The sequence below is a fragment of the Strix aluco genome, chromosome 1, assembly GCF_031877795.1.
Source record: "Strix aluco isolate bStrAlu1 chromosome 1, bStrAlu1.hap1, whole genome shotgun sequence".
Taxonomy (NCBI): Eukaryota; Metazoa; Chordata; class Aves; order Strigiformes; family Strigidae; genus Strix; species Strix aluco.
The window spans coordinates 154,187,795-154,204,351 of NC_133931.1; the positions used below are offsets into that span (position 1 = coordinate 154,187,795).

The following is a 16,557-nucleotide window of genomic DNA, read 5'->3' on the forward strand; positions in this document are numbered from 1 at the left end:
TCTGATTCTATGAAGATTCGGTAGGTGTTTAAACAGAGAGGACTGGCATAAGGAAGCTAGAAGAGCTAGATGCTGCACTGATACTTGTCCTCACAATTTGCAGAGTGGGAATGTGACCTACAGCCAGTCTGGAGAGGTGTTCCTTAAATGCTTCTGAGGCATGGGGCTGGTAGCAAGAAATCTTAATTTTGCAAGATGGCTAAGTCAGCTTTTCAAATCCAAGATTAAGATCTAGCTTTGTTTTGATTTTCTGTGCCTGGAGCAGCTCACTGAGAATTCCAAAAGAAATTGTTTTAGACAAGCCATGCTAGCTTTGACATGAAACAGCAGGCTAGAAGTGGAATAGTACGCAAAGTAAGATCTGAAAAGGGACTGAAATTATGGCTGTGTACTACTAGCTTGTGAAACTATCTGTTGTTACAAAGATGAGAAACTTTACCTCAGATACACTAACTTAAAACATGCTTCCCGTTCCACAGAGGAGAAAGAAACAGTAAGGATATAGTCTATTTTGTAATGATACAAAAATCTGTTAAGAAGAAACACTTTGCCTGAAGTGGGTGAATAAAGAATTTTTACTGAAGAAAAAATATATGTATGAAAAACTTCTGTGCAAGTCTGTCGCATCTGAGTAAGAGCTTTTGAAGTACAGCTGAGACTGAAATATCTTCTTTGAAAGAAGGAAAGGCAACACAAATGTGCACACTACTTATTCACAGAACGTTTATATCTTCAATTTTACAAAATAGTCACGTTTTCTAAAATGCTCCTCTGAAATGCCTGATTAAAAGACAGTGAACCATAGTATCCCATCAGCAGCAGTTTATCACATCTATAAATCTAATTTAAATCTAGTTATAACAGGAGTGTGAGACAATAAAGAACAGCATAAGAGCAGTAAAAGGAGCTTCTAGTTGACAATGGATACCATATATATTTCAAAATACCAAAATGAAGATAAAAGTTTTAAATTAAATTAAACAGTTCTGTAAATGAGTTATAAACACATCTAAGATAGCACATATGTGATCTTCTGTCCAGTTGCCTCCTGGAAGGAATGGAGTGACCTGAGACTGCAATTTACAGGATTTTCTGTAGGATGGAGTTGGCAACTTCCAGGGATTCATCTTTCACCAAGACAATATCATAAGAGTCCATATATTTTTCCAAAAGCTCATCTACCTATTTGCAGAAGGGAGAAAGACCCACTTAGTTATAGAATTAATTACTGAAAGACTTTTTGTCATTAAAATATTGCCATGTCTTTCCACCAAATTCAGGGAATGAGCCATGCAAATACATATCGCCCCTATGAGGGAATTTCACAGGCTGACAAGTGGGAGTGTGCACATTCCAGGATATAATACCTCACGTTTACTCCAGGATCTCACACACAAAGATACTGAACAAAAACCTACTTCTTCAGCTTCCCTAAAGGTAGAGTGAAATAGGAAACTGAAGTTTTCTCTCTCCTGAATGCAAACGGATGTGCATTGCAACTTAGCAAACAATCAGTTCTGTGTTGCCTCAAAAAAACAAAGAAAGAAAAGGAGACACTGCCTAAATTTGTTATTTGGAAGATTATAATTTTGCTCAATTATCAATCCAGTATTGAAAGGGGGGAAAGGGAAGCCACATGAATTTAAAAGAATTAATTTCTCTAGCCCCTGAATTTTACTTGTCAGCAAAATACCTTTTTGGAAGTAGTTCAGTACAAAACCTAAAGCAATTTGCAGCTTCTTGTAGCTTATGGGTTAGAAAAACACTCGAGGCAAGAAATCCATGAAAAATATTTCAAATCTCGAAACAAATACGGGCCAAACACTTGGTTTGATATCTGAGGCTTATTATAACAAACCTGTTTCTAACTCGCAATGTTTCACTCAAAGTTTACAAGGTTATATAAGGCTACTTACTTTATCATTGAGATAGCCGATCTTAAGAATATGTTCAACATTTGCTACTCCATCTGCCATACTCAAGTCTCCTTGAGAATCACCCAGCAGAATGATATTACTGTTGTCTTTTAGTTGTTTGAAGTACTCTGTATTCTTCAAGGCACCGTCATGTTTGTTGTAAACATGAATCAATTCTCCTTTAAATCCTTTTAATATTCCCTATAAAAAAACCCCACTGAAGTTATTTCTAGTATCATATAGACAAGAGAGAATCTAGAATGAAATAGGTGATATTACTCTTGAACTAACATTGTTCAGATTACAGAATATGTAATCTCTATTGACGAACAAGATAAATTCCTGTTAAATAATGTAATGACTGCAATATCATTGTTAAGACCAGATAGCGATTGTCCCTGCTCGGAGGAGGAGTAGTGCTGCACTGGCTGCATGTGAGGTTGTCATTAAAAGAAATGAACAGTATCTTAGTCACACCACGCTAACAGTGTTTGAACTGCTATTCTCTGCTTGATTTTTTTGCCTGGGAGATTGCTGAGTATGCAGCTGTCACTTTCTATATGGCAGGCTGGATGGCTACATCTGTTGCATTAAAATGTTCATCTTGCATATATAAATAGCTACTAAATACCACAGTCACATTTAATAAGAATGTGTTATTTCATACGTACGTTTTCATCAAAATCCATGAAATTGGAAACCACTTTGACATTCGAATGGTAGACCCCAGCCTGGTGGATAACTTCCTCAAGAATGTCCCCAATCCCAGCAGAAAATATGAACACAGGAATATTATGTTCACTGAGCTTATCAAAGAAGTTCTCATAGCCTTCTCTGCAACACAGAATGTAAATACAAATCACATCTCAAATAAAGCAAGGCAAGAAAAGTCTGAGTTTTCAGAAGACATTCACATCATCTTTGGAAAAGTAATTTTCCCTGAGCATTTCACTTTATTTCTTTTGCCTCACCTTTTCAGGTTAGCAAGAACCATCAGCCTAATGTAAGGCACATAGTTTTAGCAAGAAACTACCGCATCAAGCTGTTTGGTCCTGGTCTGTATAACTTTTTCCCTTAAAACATCTAATCATGTTTTAAAGATTTAAAAACACTTCCCCCTCCCCAAACACCCCAGAAAAAGCAAGCAACTAGTAGAACTCTCTCTAGCTACTATCAGGCTGGACATCTCGTTTCAATCTTCCTTGCTTAAATATTTGACTTTCTATAGGGTTATTACCATAGAACAAATTTTGTTTTGTTTTTAAATCCTGAAAACATTTATTGTTGCTCTTTCCTGAATTTTTTTAAATTTTCAGTACCCAATCAAAACTATGTATAGTATTCCGGGAACAAGGTAATATTATCTCTATACACTTTCTCCACACAGACATTTGATTAGTAGAATTTTGCATTTTTTTAAAAGAATTATGACAGTTTTTGAGGGAATTTTAGCCTGTGAATGAAGATTCAACCCAAATGGACTTAGACTTTCGAACAGGCAGAGACGGTGTGCTTATCTGTTTTGTGAAAGAAGAATTTAGTCAGTATGACAAACAAACACTTCCACAAATTAAGTTTTAACATCTTGTTTCAGTAGTCCAAAATTTACAATTTTGGAGAACTTCAAAAGAGATGGGAGCCACAGCACATTTCAAGCAAGGATTTTGCTGGCTCTTAGACTTGTCTGTTAGCCACAAAGGAAAAACAACATTTAATACAACATATGAAACATGCTCCTCAAGTCACTGCATTTTTATCTCAGATAGAACTATTATAGGGAATGTTTTTCAGAGGAACAAAGTTGAACTCTGCATTCCCCTTAGGAAAAAAAGAGCCACCAGTGCAATTTCAAGAAGATGAAAGTCTACATAAATGCAGTTTGTAGAGATGGGACTCAAACTTTTTAAAATATCTCTAGTGTGATCATTGTAAGCATTTAGCTACAAAATATCAATAAAACAGGGGCATGAAGACCTCACTATGTTCCCAGATTATGGTGTCATATTCTCAGGAATGTTTTTTGTCTGGTTGGTTGTTCCTCCCCCCCGCCCCCCAAAACACACAGTAAGAATCTACAGAAAATGCTCCAAAAGAGTGTTGTTCAAATCAAAAGGAACTTACTTCAGCATAACATCAGATTCCCTCACAATTTCTGCAAACTTATCCTTTTCTAAGCCTTGTTCAATGAGTAGTGCATGAGATTTGTTGTACCTAGAATATAAACAAAAAATGGGTGGAAACTGACTTGTAAAGATTCACCTTTCATTAACTCTTAACAGGATGAAAAGCATCCTGTATATTTAATTCTTGCTCTTTCAAGTTAATGGCAAAGCAAAGACAGTTGTTGCACAACACTCCAAGAGATTAAATCAATTAAATAGCTAAAAGCTAATTACTGCTATTAAATTTGCCTTTAAAAACTTATTAAATCTAATCTTAGTACAATTTGAAGATGGCAGGTGTCTCTTACCATTCTACCATATACGGATATTTTTCTTCAATAGTGAGAGCTGGATCAATTTCAATAGCATAATAGGTTTCTTTCAGCTGCAATAACTGGAGGGGAAAAAAACCAACAGGTGTTTAATGTAGTTTTACAAAATAACACTTGGTATTTGATCTAACCAATCAAAATAACTTCCTTTATTCTGGTTACATTATTTAGATAAAATGGAATCTGAAATGCTATTTGAACAAAAAGTTAGCTTGTAAATATATCCAAGAAGAAAAAGTGGATACTGTTAAACTGAACTACTTGCTACTGTCAAGAATACAAATATTTATGTTCACTTCTATTAGTGACTGGATGTCTTACAGTTGGTGAGAAAGCTCAGACAGCTTTAAGGATTTGAAAGTATCCCTTGTCTCGTCAGGTTGCGTAATTCAACACGCAGTACAGCCAGGGAATAATAACAGTTGTCTGAACAACAAAGCAACAACTAGCAGGTTTTCCATTTACCTTTTTCCGACAATCCTCTGTGATGAGCTTAGAGTTATCAATGATGTCTGGGGGGTGGAAAAAAAAGTGTTAAACAAGACGTTACATTTCTTTTACTCTGCTACATGACACTATAAATGGCACAGAAGACAATGTCTGACATACCACTATGTTTCCTCAGAATTTTTCTTACCAGCAACCAGTAAAAGACACATTTTTCTTCATAGCCATGAAGATGTATTACTGTCCTTCCCCTCAACTCTGAATTAAAAGGTTAATTACAAACCTCTATCTGTTTCTTGAGATTTAACTGTTTCTGAAATCACCATGAGGCATCCTATGTGTTTTAGGATTCCCACTTCGTTATTAAATCTTTTTTTTTTTTTTCTTTTCTTTTATTGTTCTAAAAGGCTACAGGATAAAATGTCAAAAATTCTGAAGAGTTTACTGTCTGGGTCTTGCAGGAGTCAGGACTATTATGAGCTCTTAAAAAATAATTCAAGCCTACCATATCTAGCCAGTAACATTTTATAGTTCAGAACTTAGTTTTTTAATTGTGAATGACAACTTGCCTGATTTTAATTCACACAGATTGTGATTAAAATATATATACATAAACCACATATAGAAACTTTTTCATTAGGTTAAGTAACAAGGCACTACAAAATCTCATATTAGGGTATAAATTGGATAGAAAATTAAAATGTAGGAAAAACTAAAAGGGAGTGAACAAACCAATCCATATTAAAAAAAAAAAAAAAAGTACTCACTATGACAAGTTGGACATCTTTTTCCATTGTAGGAAAATCTACTTAATGTCATATCAAAATCTGTAATAATCTATTTAAAGAAAGAAAAAGCAAAACTGTCTTACAACACGGAGGGACAAAATAAAGGATGGCTAGAAATTCTGAATGATCAACAGTAGTTGCACTTGAGTAGCATGTGTATCACAGAAATCTCCCTACTTTATTGAACCCTTGTAAGCCAGAATCTCCTATAACTTTATTCTGACAAAACTGTTTTTCTAATTCCTGAAATTACTAAATTTACATGTTTATATCATTTACTTAACTGGTGTCTGGCTGAATTACAGTTGAATCAACAAGGGCTATTAAAAGAGTTAACAGATGTCTAAGTTTTGGAAGTTACTTGAAGGCTGATTTCTATTATAAATATTCTTAGAATTTTTGGCACAGAGCAAAAAATCATGATTGCTTTCATTCCAAACTGGTTACACCTTCTACTATCTTTACCTGAAGTTTGGCAGCTCCACCTTTGATGAGGCCACAAATAATCTCCTCTACTCTCCCTGGGTCCTTAATATGGACAGTCTTCTTCTGAAATTCTGGCATCTATGAAGAGTAAGAACAAAGACAGAAATATACTTACAGATAAAAACTTACTAGGTAATGCCTGCTGTCCATCAGATTGGAAGCTCTGCATCTAAAAACAGTTTCACATGACATCAAGACATGCTCAGGACAGGAAGGCAAGTTAAGAGTGAGAAGAAACAGAAAATACTCTGGGTGTACTACTGATGACTGCACACAATTCTGTTTGCTTTCAATACCTGCTTTCATTCCCTTTCCTAATATAAAATTATTCAGTAAGTTGACACTCACGGAAGAGATAATTGTATTTGTAGGAAATAAGGAGATATATAGAAACAGGACATATGGGACCACCTTGTGGTTCAAGTATGTCACTGGGAGATGGTGAACCTTAAAACTAGCTCTTTGTACAATTAATATGCCCTTGAAGTTTCAACACAGATAAAGAAGACAGGCTGATTTTGGACACCTGTTGTTTTGTTGAGAAAGTTGCATGTCAACTGAGTACTCCAATACAACAGGTCACTATAGTAATTCACGCTCCCTAGACAGTCCATCAATCATTTTCCATTACCTATTTTGCTGCACACTTTTGAAATAACACATGCTATCACACCACATATTCCTTTTGAATGAAGAATATTTCTTCAATATTATGATAAATGCTGAATTTAGTAAAAAAGAAAAAAACCCCACCCCTCCTGATACAACACCCCCCAAGCCCTTGCTTACTCTAAAAGTTTCTCTTCAACCTTGCAGAAATGGTAAAAGAACAACTTACTGACAGAGATTTCCCAATTTAGTATATAGTTCCTTCCTTTATAATCATGTATGGACGTGTCTAAATGTCTAAAGCAAAGGCATCAGACATTTGCAATCTGTCTACACAGGTATTTGTGAGTAGTAAATTTTTTCTGTATACAGAACTTCAGAGATGACGAAGTGTTAGGAATTACATTTTTTACATTCTGATCATTCAGCTTTCCTTATACCTAAAGTGTAATCTTTGTTGCAATGAGCTAATCTAAATAAATTAAAAAAAGAAAAAAAAGTAGCTTCTATGTCCAGACACATTTCTGGAACCAGAGTTCTCGTATTACAATTGTTAGTCAGTCACACAACACTCATTCTTCCCGTTCTTGATGCTGCTAAGCCTTTTGTTTATTAGTGACAACTGACTTGCAGTCAAATTGCAATTAGGTTATTATTTAAGAAAAAGATGACATTTTAAAGTCTTGTAAACACATGTTTTTATGATGGAAGAGACTTGTGTGTCAGGGAAAAGAAGGAGATGGAGGTACCTTTAAATATCGGCTCTAGTCCACTTTGCCCTCAGGTAGGAGCAAACTACATCATTACAGCTACATGATTCTCAGCAGATACTTGTCTAACCCATTCTTCAAAACCTCCACTCACCTATTCATCACTTTCCTCAACCATGTATTTTAGTGCTGAACTATCTTTATATTCAGAAAAGTTTGCTTAATCTCTATTTAACCTTCCTTACTGTTATTTTAGGTCATTCAACTTGGAGGAAAGTATTCTTTTTCACAGGGCTCACTGGATATTTTTCCCTTCTTCCTGAATTAAGAACCCCAGTTTCTTCAGCCTTCTTTTGCAGAGCACAGATTTCCAAACCTCTGAAAGTTCTTGATGTTGTCCTGGCTCATCCATTTGCACCATATGTTCTTGAAACACAGCATAGATAACAGTGGGTATAATCTTCCTGCTCTGCTCTGAAGGGCTGCTTTGGCCCATGTCTTCAGATAATGTCTTTGCATATACATTTGAATGCGCTTACTTTGTTAGAAGTAATATGGTGATCATAATTCAAATTCAGTTGGTGATGACCAAATATTCTTCAAAGTTACTCCTATGTGGAAACAGGTAGTTGCACAAAGTGCTAAATTTTATGTTTAGTCTTGCTGGATTATATCTTTTCTTCTACATCAGTGCTCCTGTTTTTCAATATAACAAATAATTCTAATCTCCAGCATGCTTACTGCTACTTTCTGGCTGATATCGTTGAAGACACTAATGAAAACAGAAAATAGAAATCCTTCTAAAACCCTAATCATGAGTCTCTGATAATTTTCCAAGGTCCTCCACCCATCCAAAAAGTTTCACTTATACCAGAATATCTTGCCAAAAATTCTTAAATCATGACAGGGTATTTACTACTTCTTTGCTTTATAAGTGTCATCAAGAAACAAACTGGATTCATTTCACTTAGTTTGGAAGATTTACGGTTTTCCTTTGCCATCCCATGGCAAAGACGCTTTCTGTAGAAGTGGTACCTCCTAAACCAAGATAGTTGTTCCCTGTGTGGTTGCAGTGCCTTGCTACTTTTATTAGCACAGCAAATTCAAAAAAGGTACATTAGGATTGGCTTCCAACAGTCAGCTACATCCCAGGCTGAGAATCACTGAGAAAGCTAATGATCGTTAACAAAAAATAAAATTCTTGAAAAATATCTATTAAATTTGCTAATCTTTCAAGAAATACATTTACAAAGCATTTATAGATATTTACTCAAATTGTCAGCAGATCTGTCTTCATGAGATAATATGTTATCAACCTGCAACACTTTAAAGGTGTTTTATGGTGGTACTTTTGTACGTTATACAGTGCTGGTAAACAAGTGTAACCATACTGCCTTTTTGGTGGGTATACAGCATTTTTTTTCTATAGTGAAAGATAAAGCAATTTGACTGTTTTTTAATTTTTTTCCCTGTAAATGGACTAATTTAATTCCTTTGACTTTCAGAACGCAGATTATATATGTATTTTTAGACTTGGAATACAAAAATTACACAAAGTGAAATCTAAATGTGTGCTTTTGTAAGAAGTAGTTCAAACACGATTTAGTTTACTTAGATACTAAGCAGGAGACTTCCTAATATAACTGATGTAAACAGAACAGATGTTGGGGGAGATGGAGAGATCAGAGGGAGAGACTATATGAGGAAAGCTGGATTGCCTGAAGTTTCATTTCAGATTGAGGCCTTTTGTAAGTTTCTGAAACAACCTGAGGAATAACCTCCTTAATAAACACTTTAGTAGATGATGTTAAACAAGACATTGCTTAAGATTTTAAGTATGATGAAAGCTTCCTGCTTTGATGTTGCAAACTGATATTCCTACTCAAGATCAGTTGTTAAGGTTCATTTATTTCTTATACATCTTTCATTTTTTACACAAGAATTGAAGTCAGTTGAAGAGTATTTTAATTTAGGGGGGAAAAAAACTTGAAGTCTTCTGCAGTGAGTATAATCCAGACAATTTCAACCTCACAGGTGCTTTCATAGGCAAAACCAAGGCTTCGTTATGGATACAGCATCTGATAAAGCCTCAGACAAAAACAGTTAGTTGAAATAGCCACTGTCCCCATCACTAGTTTCTTGTTATTTGCAACTGAACATCAAGTAGCAATTCTTTTATTTTGGCTTTATCATTATTATATTAGAAGTAAATTAAACTGTCTAATAAGCAGTACCAGTTTTCTGGCACACTGTCTCCTTCAACATCTTATGCTTCTGCCCAGTCTAGCTGTTGTTTTTTTGTTGCGTATTTGCCCTTCTTCGGCGTTGAAAGAGACAAGCAGATTCAAGTTGGAAAGAACTGATAAGACAGATGAAAGAGTGAAAAAATGCTAGTAAGAGAAGTTCAGTCAATTTGATAAATTTGTGTTTCTATTAATTGTTTAAGAAAGCTCTAGGAGTCAACTCAGTATACACAAAAGGCCCAAAATTCTGTTTGACTGGGAAGAACACGTACGGAGAAACAGCCAAACAAAAGTCTCCACAGCACTTAACAAAGGCAACAAAGCTTTTCAGAGCAAGGAGCTTTTACATACAGAACTAAAACTATATAAGCGCACAAAAAGGAATTTATATTTCCTTATGACATCTGAAAGTATATCATACTGAATCACTGAAGTGCCCCTATTTATTCTGTCATTTTATGAAAATATGAGGAGTTCTGTTTTCTTACCAAGGACATCTATGTGTTACTGAAATAGCTCAGAGGCCGGTATCTCTTTTAAAACACATGTTAAAAGATGGCAACTCCCAAAGGAAATTTGTGGTTGGCATATACACTGGCCACAAATACATTTAAGTTTCTAGTCTCTGATATTTTTAAGGAGCCTTCAAAGAGAAGCCAGTACAACAAAATTGAAAAAGATTATTTTAAAGATTGAGCTTAACTGGATTTATGAAAAGGAAAAAAAGATCTGCTTGTTTGTGATAGCAGGTAACTGGAATAAGGATGTAGGAAATTCTTTTGTAGCTAACAACGTTATAGTCATACCTTGATGAATGAACAGTAATGGATTCACGCAGGTTTGGAAATCCCCCAGTCCTACAAACCACAGAATGGGTCATTTACAACAAGGATAGTTCTGAAAATTATAAGTCTATTTAGTACATGAGACATGCATCTGTGTAGCTGGTTAAATAAAGAGGAAAAGTATTTACTTTACAGACCATATTGAATTCTAGTTTTGAAATAAAGTTTCTTATATACAATTGGATAGCAGGAGTGCAAACAGAGCTGCTTTTATGTTGTATCTGGGTGCTGCTTATATATATATATTGTTTTCTTAGTATCTAAGACAGTGTATATCTTAGTGCATGCTGCGTCAGTTCGATTATAAAATAAAAGTTGGTGATAATCACTAAAATGAAAGGCAGGCATCTAAGTGAATTCACAGCTGTCATAGTAGGCATTTCCAATCGGGTATCCTAGGGAACTAATAACTGATAGTGTGCATGAGGTGTAATGTTATATTCCGGAGTTAAGATTATATTGAACTTTTGAATCTACTGAGTGCTGGAGGTGGAGTAGTTACTTCCCTCCCCCTACCCAGTAAAACAACTATGTAAGTGCCTATGATTTAAAAAAAAAAAAAAAAAAAAAAAGAAAAAAAGTCCAACAAAAAAAAGAAACAAGGAAACTTCATACAAAGGACGACTGTGGGACCTTCTGTTGTTTTCACTATCCATAATTTTCAGTTGGGATGGATGAGCTGATGAATCACTTGCTCATTTCACAATCAAATCTACATACGTAGCCTGAAATATTACTAGTAATAACCAGAAATTTTTAAGTTATCATCATAAGTCTGCTAAGTAACACTTTGACCAAGGAGATGTTTTCTTTGACCATGGAGATCAGTGACAAGTGGCATTCCTCAGGGGTCAGTATTGGGACCAGTGCTGTTTAACATCTTTGCTGGTGACATGGGCAGTGGGATTGAGCGCACCCTCAGCAAGCTCGCTGATGACACCAAGCTGTGTGGCTCGCAGCCCAGAAAGCCAACCATACCCTGGGCTGCATCAAGAGAAGTGTGACCAGCAGGTTGAGGGAGGCAATTCTCCCCCTCTGCTCCACTCTCATGAGACCCCACCTGGAGTCCTGTGTCCAGCTCTGGGGCCCCCAACATCAGAAGGACATGGACCTGCTCGAGCGGGTCCAGAGGAGGCCATGAAGATGATCAGGGGCTGGAGCACCTCCCCTGTGAGGACAGGATGAGAGTTGGGGGTGTTCAGCCTGGAGAAGAGAAGGCTCCGAGGAGACCTTATAGCAGCCTTCCAGTGCCTAAAGGGGGCTACAGGAAAGATGGGGAGGGACTCTATCAGGGAGTATAGGGATAGGATGAGGGGTAAAGGTTTTAAACTGAAAGAGGGTAGATTTAGGTTAGACATAAGGAAGAAATTCTTCCTTGTGAGGGTGGTGAGACCCTGGAACAGGTTGCCCAGAGAAGCTGTGGCTGCCCCCTCCCTGGCAGTGTTCAAGGCCAGGTTGGATGGGGCTTTGAGCAACCTGGTCTAGTGGAAGGTGTCCCTGCCCATGGCAGGGGGTTGGAACTAGATGATCTTTAAGGTCCCTTCCAACCCAAACCATTTTATGACATAAAAAAATGGGACAAAGTATTTTTATACTGATACCCTGTAAGCTTATACTACTTGGCAAATACAAAGTTTTCTTATATTACAAGGACTAATCCAGTATGGATGCCTCCCAAAAATGACTGCTGAGAAAACACCCTGCATTATGGGTGGATAAAATTTTAAGGGAACTTCTCTATAATTCTCAAGGATTGACAGAGTAATTTGTTAGGTGTCAGTAATTCTGAATAATAACAACTGTTCTTGCACTTACAAACATATTAAAAATATTCCACAAAATTTCAGATCACCATGATGTCATGAAAGTAGTAAGACAATGAATAAGAACTAGCCATAATACTATTAACAGTACATGAATTTCAATTATCACAAAATTTCTTTTTTTCTACTTTGTTGGTAAACCTGCCATAGACTAGATAGGTTCCAAACCTATTAACTTTTGATACAGAGCACACACAAAGGTGGGCTGGCAAGGAGAGAGAACTATTAATGTTATTTCTGAACAAGGAAAATGCAAATCAAAGTGATAAAATGGATAGGATTCGATTATTTCTAAATTTTATTTCTAGTCTACGGTGACAGCTTCCAGTTAAAACAGTATAAACCAAGAATAAATGACATTTATTTTGGGAACTGCAGGTGCCCAATCCCAAGGTCTGAGACTAGGTATCACATACACTTACTTATGGACATGTACCAAAAAAGGCAGGACATGGCATCAGTGATAGCTGTGAAATTTGATACCCTGGCAAGCTACAGGAAACTGGTTTCAGTGTTCTTGGGGGCAGAAAGTAACAGTTTGGTGAAATTATAAAGAAAAGGGGCACATTTCTTAACTTACATCTTATTTTCAACTGTCCTCTTCTTTGTGTTATTACAGAACATTACTTTTACCTACTTATTCTAGAAAACAAACCTCACAAAAAATATTTGAAAAGCAAGTTTCTTCATGTAACTTCTGCTATTTGCAATGTATGAATTGCAAGAAGCAGGGGAGCCATAACAAAAACCACAGAATGAGAGTGTGTGCATATCTCTTCCTCCATCTGTATATGCTCATAGCTAGCTACATGTGCTCATATGCTCATATAGGTATAAAGCAAGATTGGCTTTAATACAGACAATTTGAATTTTGATCCATGAGTGTATCAGGGGTTTCTCTTAGCAGCCCCAGCTGTTAGTAGGTTTATCTTTTAGACAGGAACATTAAAAGCTACTGGACGTGAGTGTTGTTACATCAGTCACTCCATTATGTGCAGCTAGTCAGAACTGCACTTAGTGGTTGTGCAGTCTGCTAGCATAACCTGAGCTCAGGACAGATATTTATTAATTTATAATTACCAAAACCATCATATGTTTTATATTCATATGATGTAAACTGAAATATGGTAAGAAATCCTTAGTAACTAGTAATTACCGAGTTACTCTTTTGGTAGTTTTGCCAAGAAATAGCCTTAGGACTACTTACCTAAAAAGTAAACAGGCAAATGTTATATGAAAATGAAACAACAGAACATTGAATATCTTCACATTTGCCTGATAACATGTTACAAAACAGATACCCAGCACACATTACATGAAATAACTGGAAGTGGCTTCACTACCTAAGCTATTTTAAGAAATGGTATAGGATGCATACTAAAGGTAATTTTTCCTGTTTTATTTTGTTTAATTATTTACATCTTTTTACACTTAATGTGCTGGATTCTGATATTTAGTTTGGGGAAAAAAACCCCACATCAAAAAATCTGGAGAGAGCAAGCTTTCACAGAAAACATGACAACAGTGTTTCCTTTTGTGCTTTTAAAGAAGAGTACCTGTGCGTTGAGTTTAGGGCACTCCTGATTCTTCTGTCCTTGATTTTGTCCTACTGCAACAGCATAGGTGGCAAGCAGAGTCCAGAGACACAGGGCTCGCATACAGGCTGCCAACAAAAACCAACCAAGTCCTTTTAAGAATTGGTCTGCTATATGATGTGATCTTTGCTGTTCCTGCTGTACAGAAATAAAAGCAGACATGCATGGTACATAGCTACAGCACTCTGAAAATATCCACAAGATAGATTAAGACTACTCTGATACATATTTAAAAGTAGAGGAACATTTAAGATGAATTAACCTATTCAGTAAAAACTGGTAAATATATTTATTCCTTCAATGCTGTTGCCAATTCTGTGCTATCAAAATTTTGTTTTAAAAATACAGCTTGTCACAATAAACAACTGTAAGCAATGCCTCGGCTCATAACCTTGGCTTAAAAATGCAGGCAGAAGACAGTCAGTACTATTGACAGAAGCTGTGCACACTTACCAGAGGGGTTTTGCAGGAGCAGCTGCAGAAGCAAAAGAAAATTCCTCTTGCTTGAGAAACACTAATATAGCAGCACAAGGTGCAGTTGAGGGCGTTTCCAAATACAGCCTGACTAATCCCCGTGCAAAACCCCAGGGTCCTGTGACGCACATCAGCAATGCACAGCAGTTTGTTATGCTCAGCAGTACAGCCTGACAGGCTTACAGATGATCAGCTGGTGCACCAACAACAAAACCTTTGACCTTCCCTGAACGAACAGCTTTCATGGATGCAGCAGGCAAATTTGGGCTGCTCTAACAGAGGCAGGCCCTTGTTTTTCAAAGCAGAAGTTTACTACTTTGTTACTTTTTAACCCTTTTACAAAATCTTTTCAAGTAGTGTAGGATTTCCCGTTGCAGAGTGCCACAAATTTCTTACAGCTCATTGACATGGTCTCATTAATGTTTACAAGGGAGTACATATTTATTTGTGTAGAAGCAGCAAATTAATTACTTAATTAATCTTTGCTTTGACTTTAATTATTTATGTGATACTGAAACAGGAAATCAAGGAGGAATCTGTCAGGATTTTTTGAGACACAAGGCAACTCAACATGCTCTCAGAAGTTTGTCATTAGGCATGTTGCCTGATCAGACAGTAACTTGGTGACACACAAGATGTATTTAAAAGGCATCTTTTTTACTGTGACAGGATGAAGGAAGTATTGTCTAATCCTATTTACACTTTGAAGTTGTGTAAATGCTGGGAAGTGTCATGTGAAGTTAACTCTTGCTATAGCAACAGTGTAAATTTCCCCCCACGACCCCATAATTCATGCTCAACCTTAGGTTTATGATCGCGATTTCAGACTGCCAGAACTAACTACAAACATCGGGCCAATTCATACATGGCCATGAATGTGACCAGTGCAATTGGCAGAATTGAAGCAAGGGCAGGTTAGTAATGTAGCACATACAAAACCCCCAATGCTATAAAAAACCTCCCACTTTTCCAGGATGCTAGAGATTCATTAGTTATGAAAATTTCCTTTTAAGGAGGATGTGCTGTTTTTCTACATTAAAAAAAAATCAACAGACTTTTTCTGAATGCTACAGTGAATCCATATGTTTTGTGTCCGTATTTGAACTGTAGGGCAGTATGTACTCTGTCAGGATTCTTCAGACTCTGACCTACACAGAGTACTTTCATTTTTTTCAGTTGTCTTCTCTGTGTTTTGACCCAATGGAACAACTAGTGAATACTTCAGCTGATACAAAACATATAACCTTCATCAACACTCATCCTCTTAGTATTGAACAAAATCCCCTAAAATGTACATGTCAAGGTCTGCTGTATCCTGAAGCAGCAAAACAGTTTGAAAGGTATGTTCAAGATGTAACATAGTCCCTGCAAAACTATACAGAGTAAATTGAACTTACTTGGCATTGGTATGTGCCAGGATTCATAGCTCCCATTAATCTACTTGTTATAGCATTTATACACTGTTGTAATAGGTAACATAGAGGGAACATTACCTTTTATAGTATTTTAATATAGTTAGCATGCTTTTGGGTAATAATATCTCCATATTAATATTTTGGAAAGCTAAGTATAATGCAGTATCTTGAATAAATATGAATTACTTGCACAGTAAAAAGCTGTAGCTGATGTCAGTGCCGGACTTCCAGTTTTCAAAAAATCTAATGAACAATGAAGTAAAATATGCTGGCTAGATGAATCATGTAGTTCAGATAAAGGCATCACTTCATACATTCGATTTGCAAAGTACCCGTCTGAGCTTTTATATATTTCAAAGGTGACAATGGGACTGATATAAATTAGCCTTGTGAACCTCATAGGTGAGACCAGGATGTGGTGGGGCTGGCCTGCTGATATTCTGGTACTTCTCGGGTGTGATTCAGTGAGAAAATTAATTCTAATGCTATCAAGAATTTAAAGAAAGTTAGCTTTCTCTTTATGAAAGTTGGGGAAACAAAAAAAAAGAGGTGTTTTTTTTTTTTTAAATTTATGTACAATTTAAGATTGAAGAAAAGAGTTGCAGAAATTAAGTCCAATTTACAGACTAATTTTTTTGTATACCAGACTAATTAGAAAGCATTTTAAATGAACGATCACAGTGTTAGGGAATGAGCTAGAACATGACGTGAG

At 36.3% G+C, this 16,557-nt stretch overlaps 1 protein-coding gene across 6 annotated transcripts in view; it reads right to left on the reverse strand.

Moving 5' to 3' along the window:
• Window positions 1-557: 557 nt before the first annotated feature.
• The window catches only part of NT5C3A (5'-nucleotidase, cytosolic IIIA), a 28,989-nt gene continuing 12,989 nt past the window's right edge, over window positions 558-16,557 (reverse strand). The window contains exons 1-10 of one of the 6 annotated variants that reach the window (XM_074841316.1): window positions 14,410-14,560; window positions 13,918-14,024; window positions 6,111-6,209; window positions 5,625-5,694; window positions 4,876-4,922; window positions 4,387-4,472; window positions 4,038-4,127; window positions 2,588-2,750; window positions 1,917-2,117; window positions 558-1,182 (exon numbers count right to left, since the gene is read on the reverse strand). In XM_074841316.1, coding sequence (XP_074697417.1) covers window positions 1,081-1,182; window positions 1,917-2,117; window positions 2,588-2,750; window positions 4,038-4,127; window positions 4,387-4,472; window positions 4,876-4,922; window positions 5,625-5,694; window positions 6,111-6,209; window positions 13,918-14,019 — 960 coding nt within the window. In that variant the 5' untranslated portion in view covers window positions 14,020-14,024; window positions 14,410-14,560 and the 3' untranslated portion in view covers window positions 558-1,080. Of the gene's footprint in view, window positions 1,183-1,916; window positions 2,118-2,587; window positions 2,751-4,037; window positions 4,128-4,386; window positions 4,473-4,875; window positions 4,923-5,624; window positions 5,695-6,110; window positions 6,210-10,499; window positions 10,551-13,917; window positions 14,095-14,409; window positions 14,561-16,557 lie in introns of those variants that run through there. The other 5 variants (XM_074841307.1, XM_074841325.1, XM_074841290.1 and 2 more) reach the window with 5 other exon arrangements.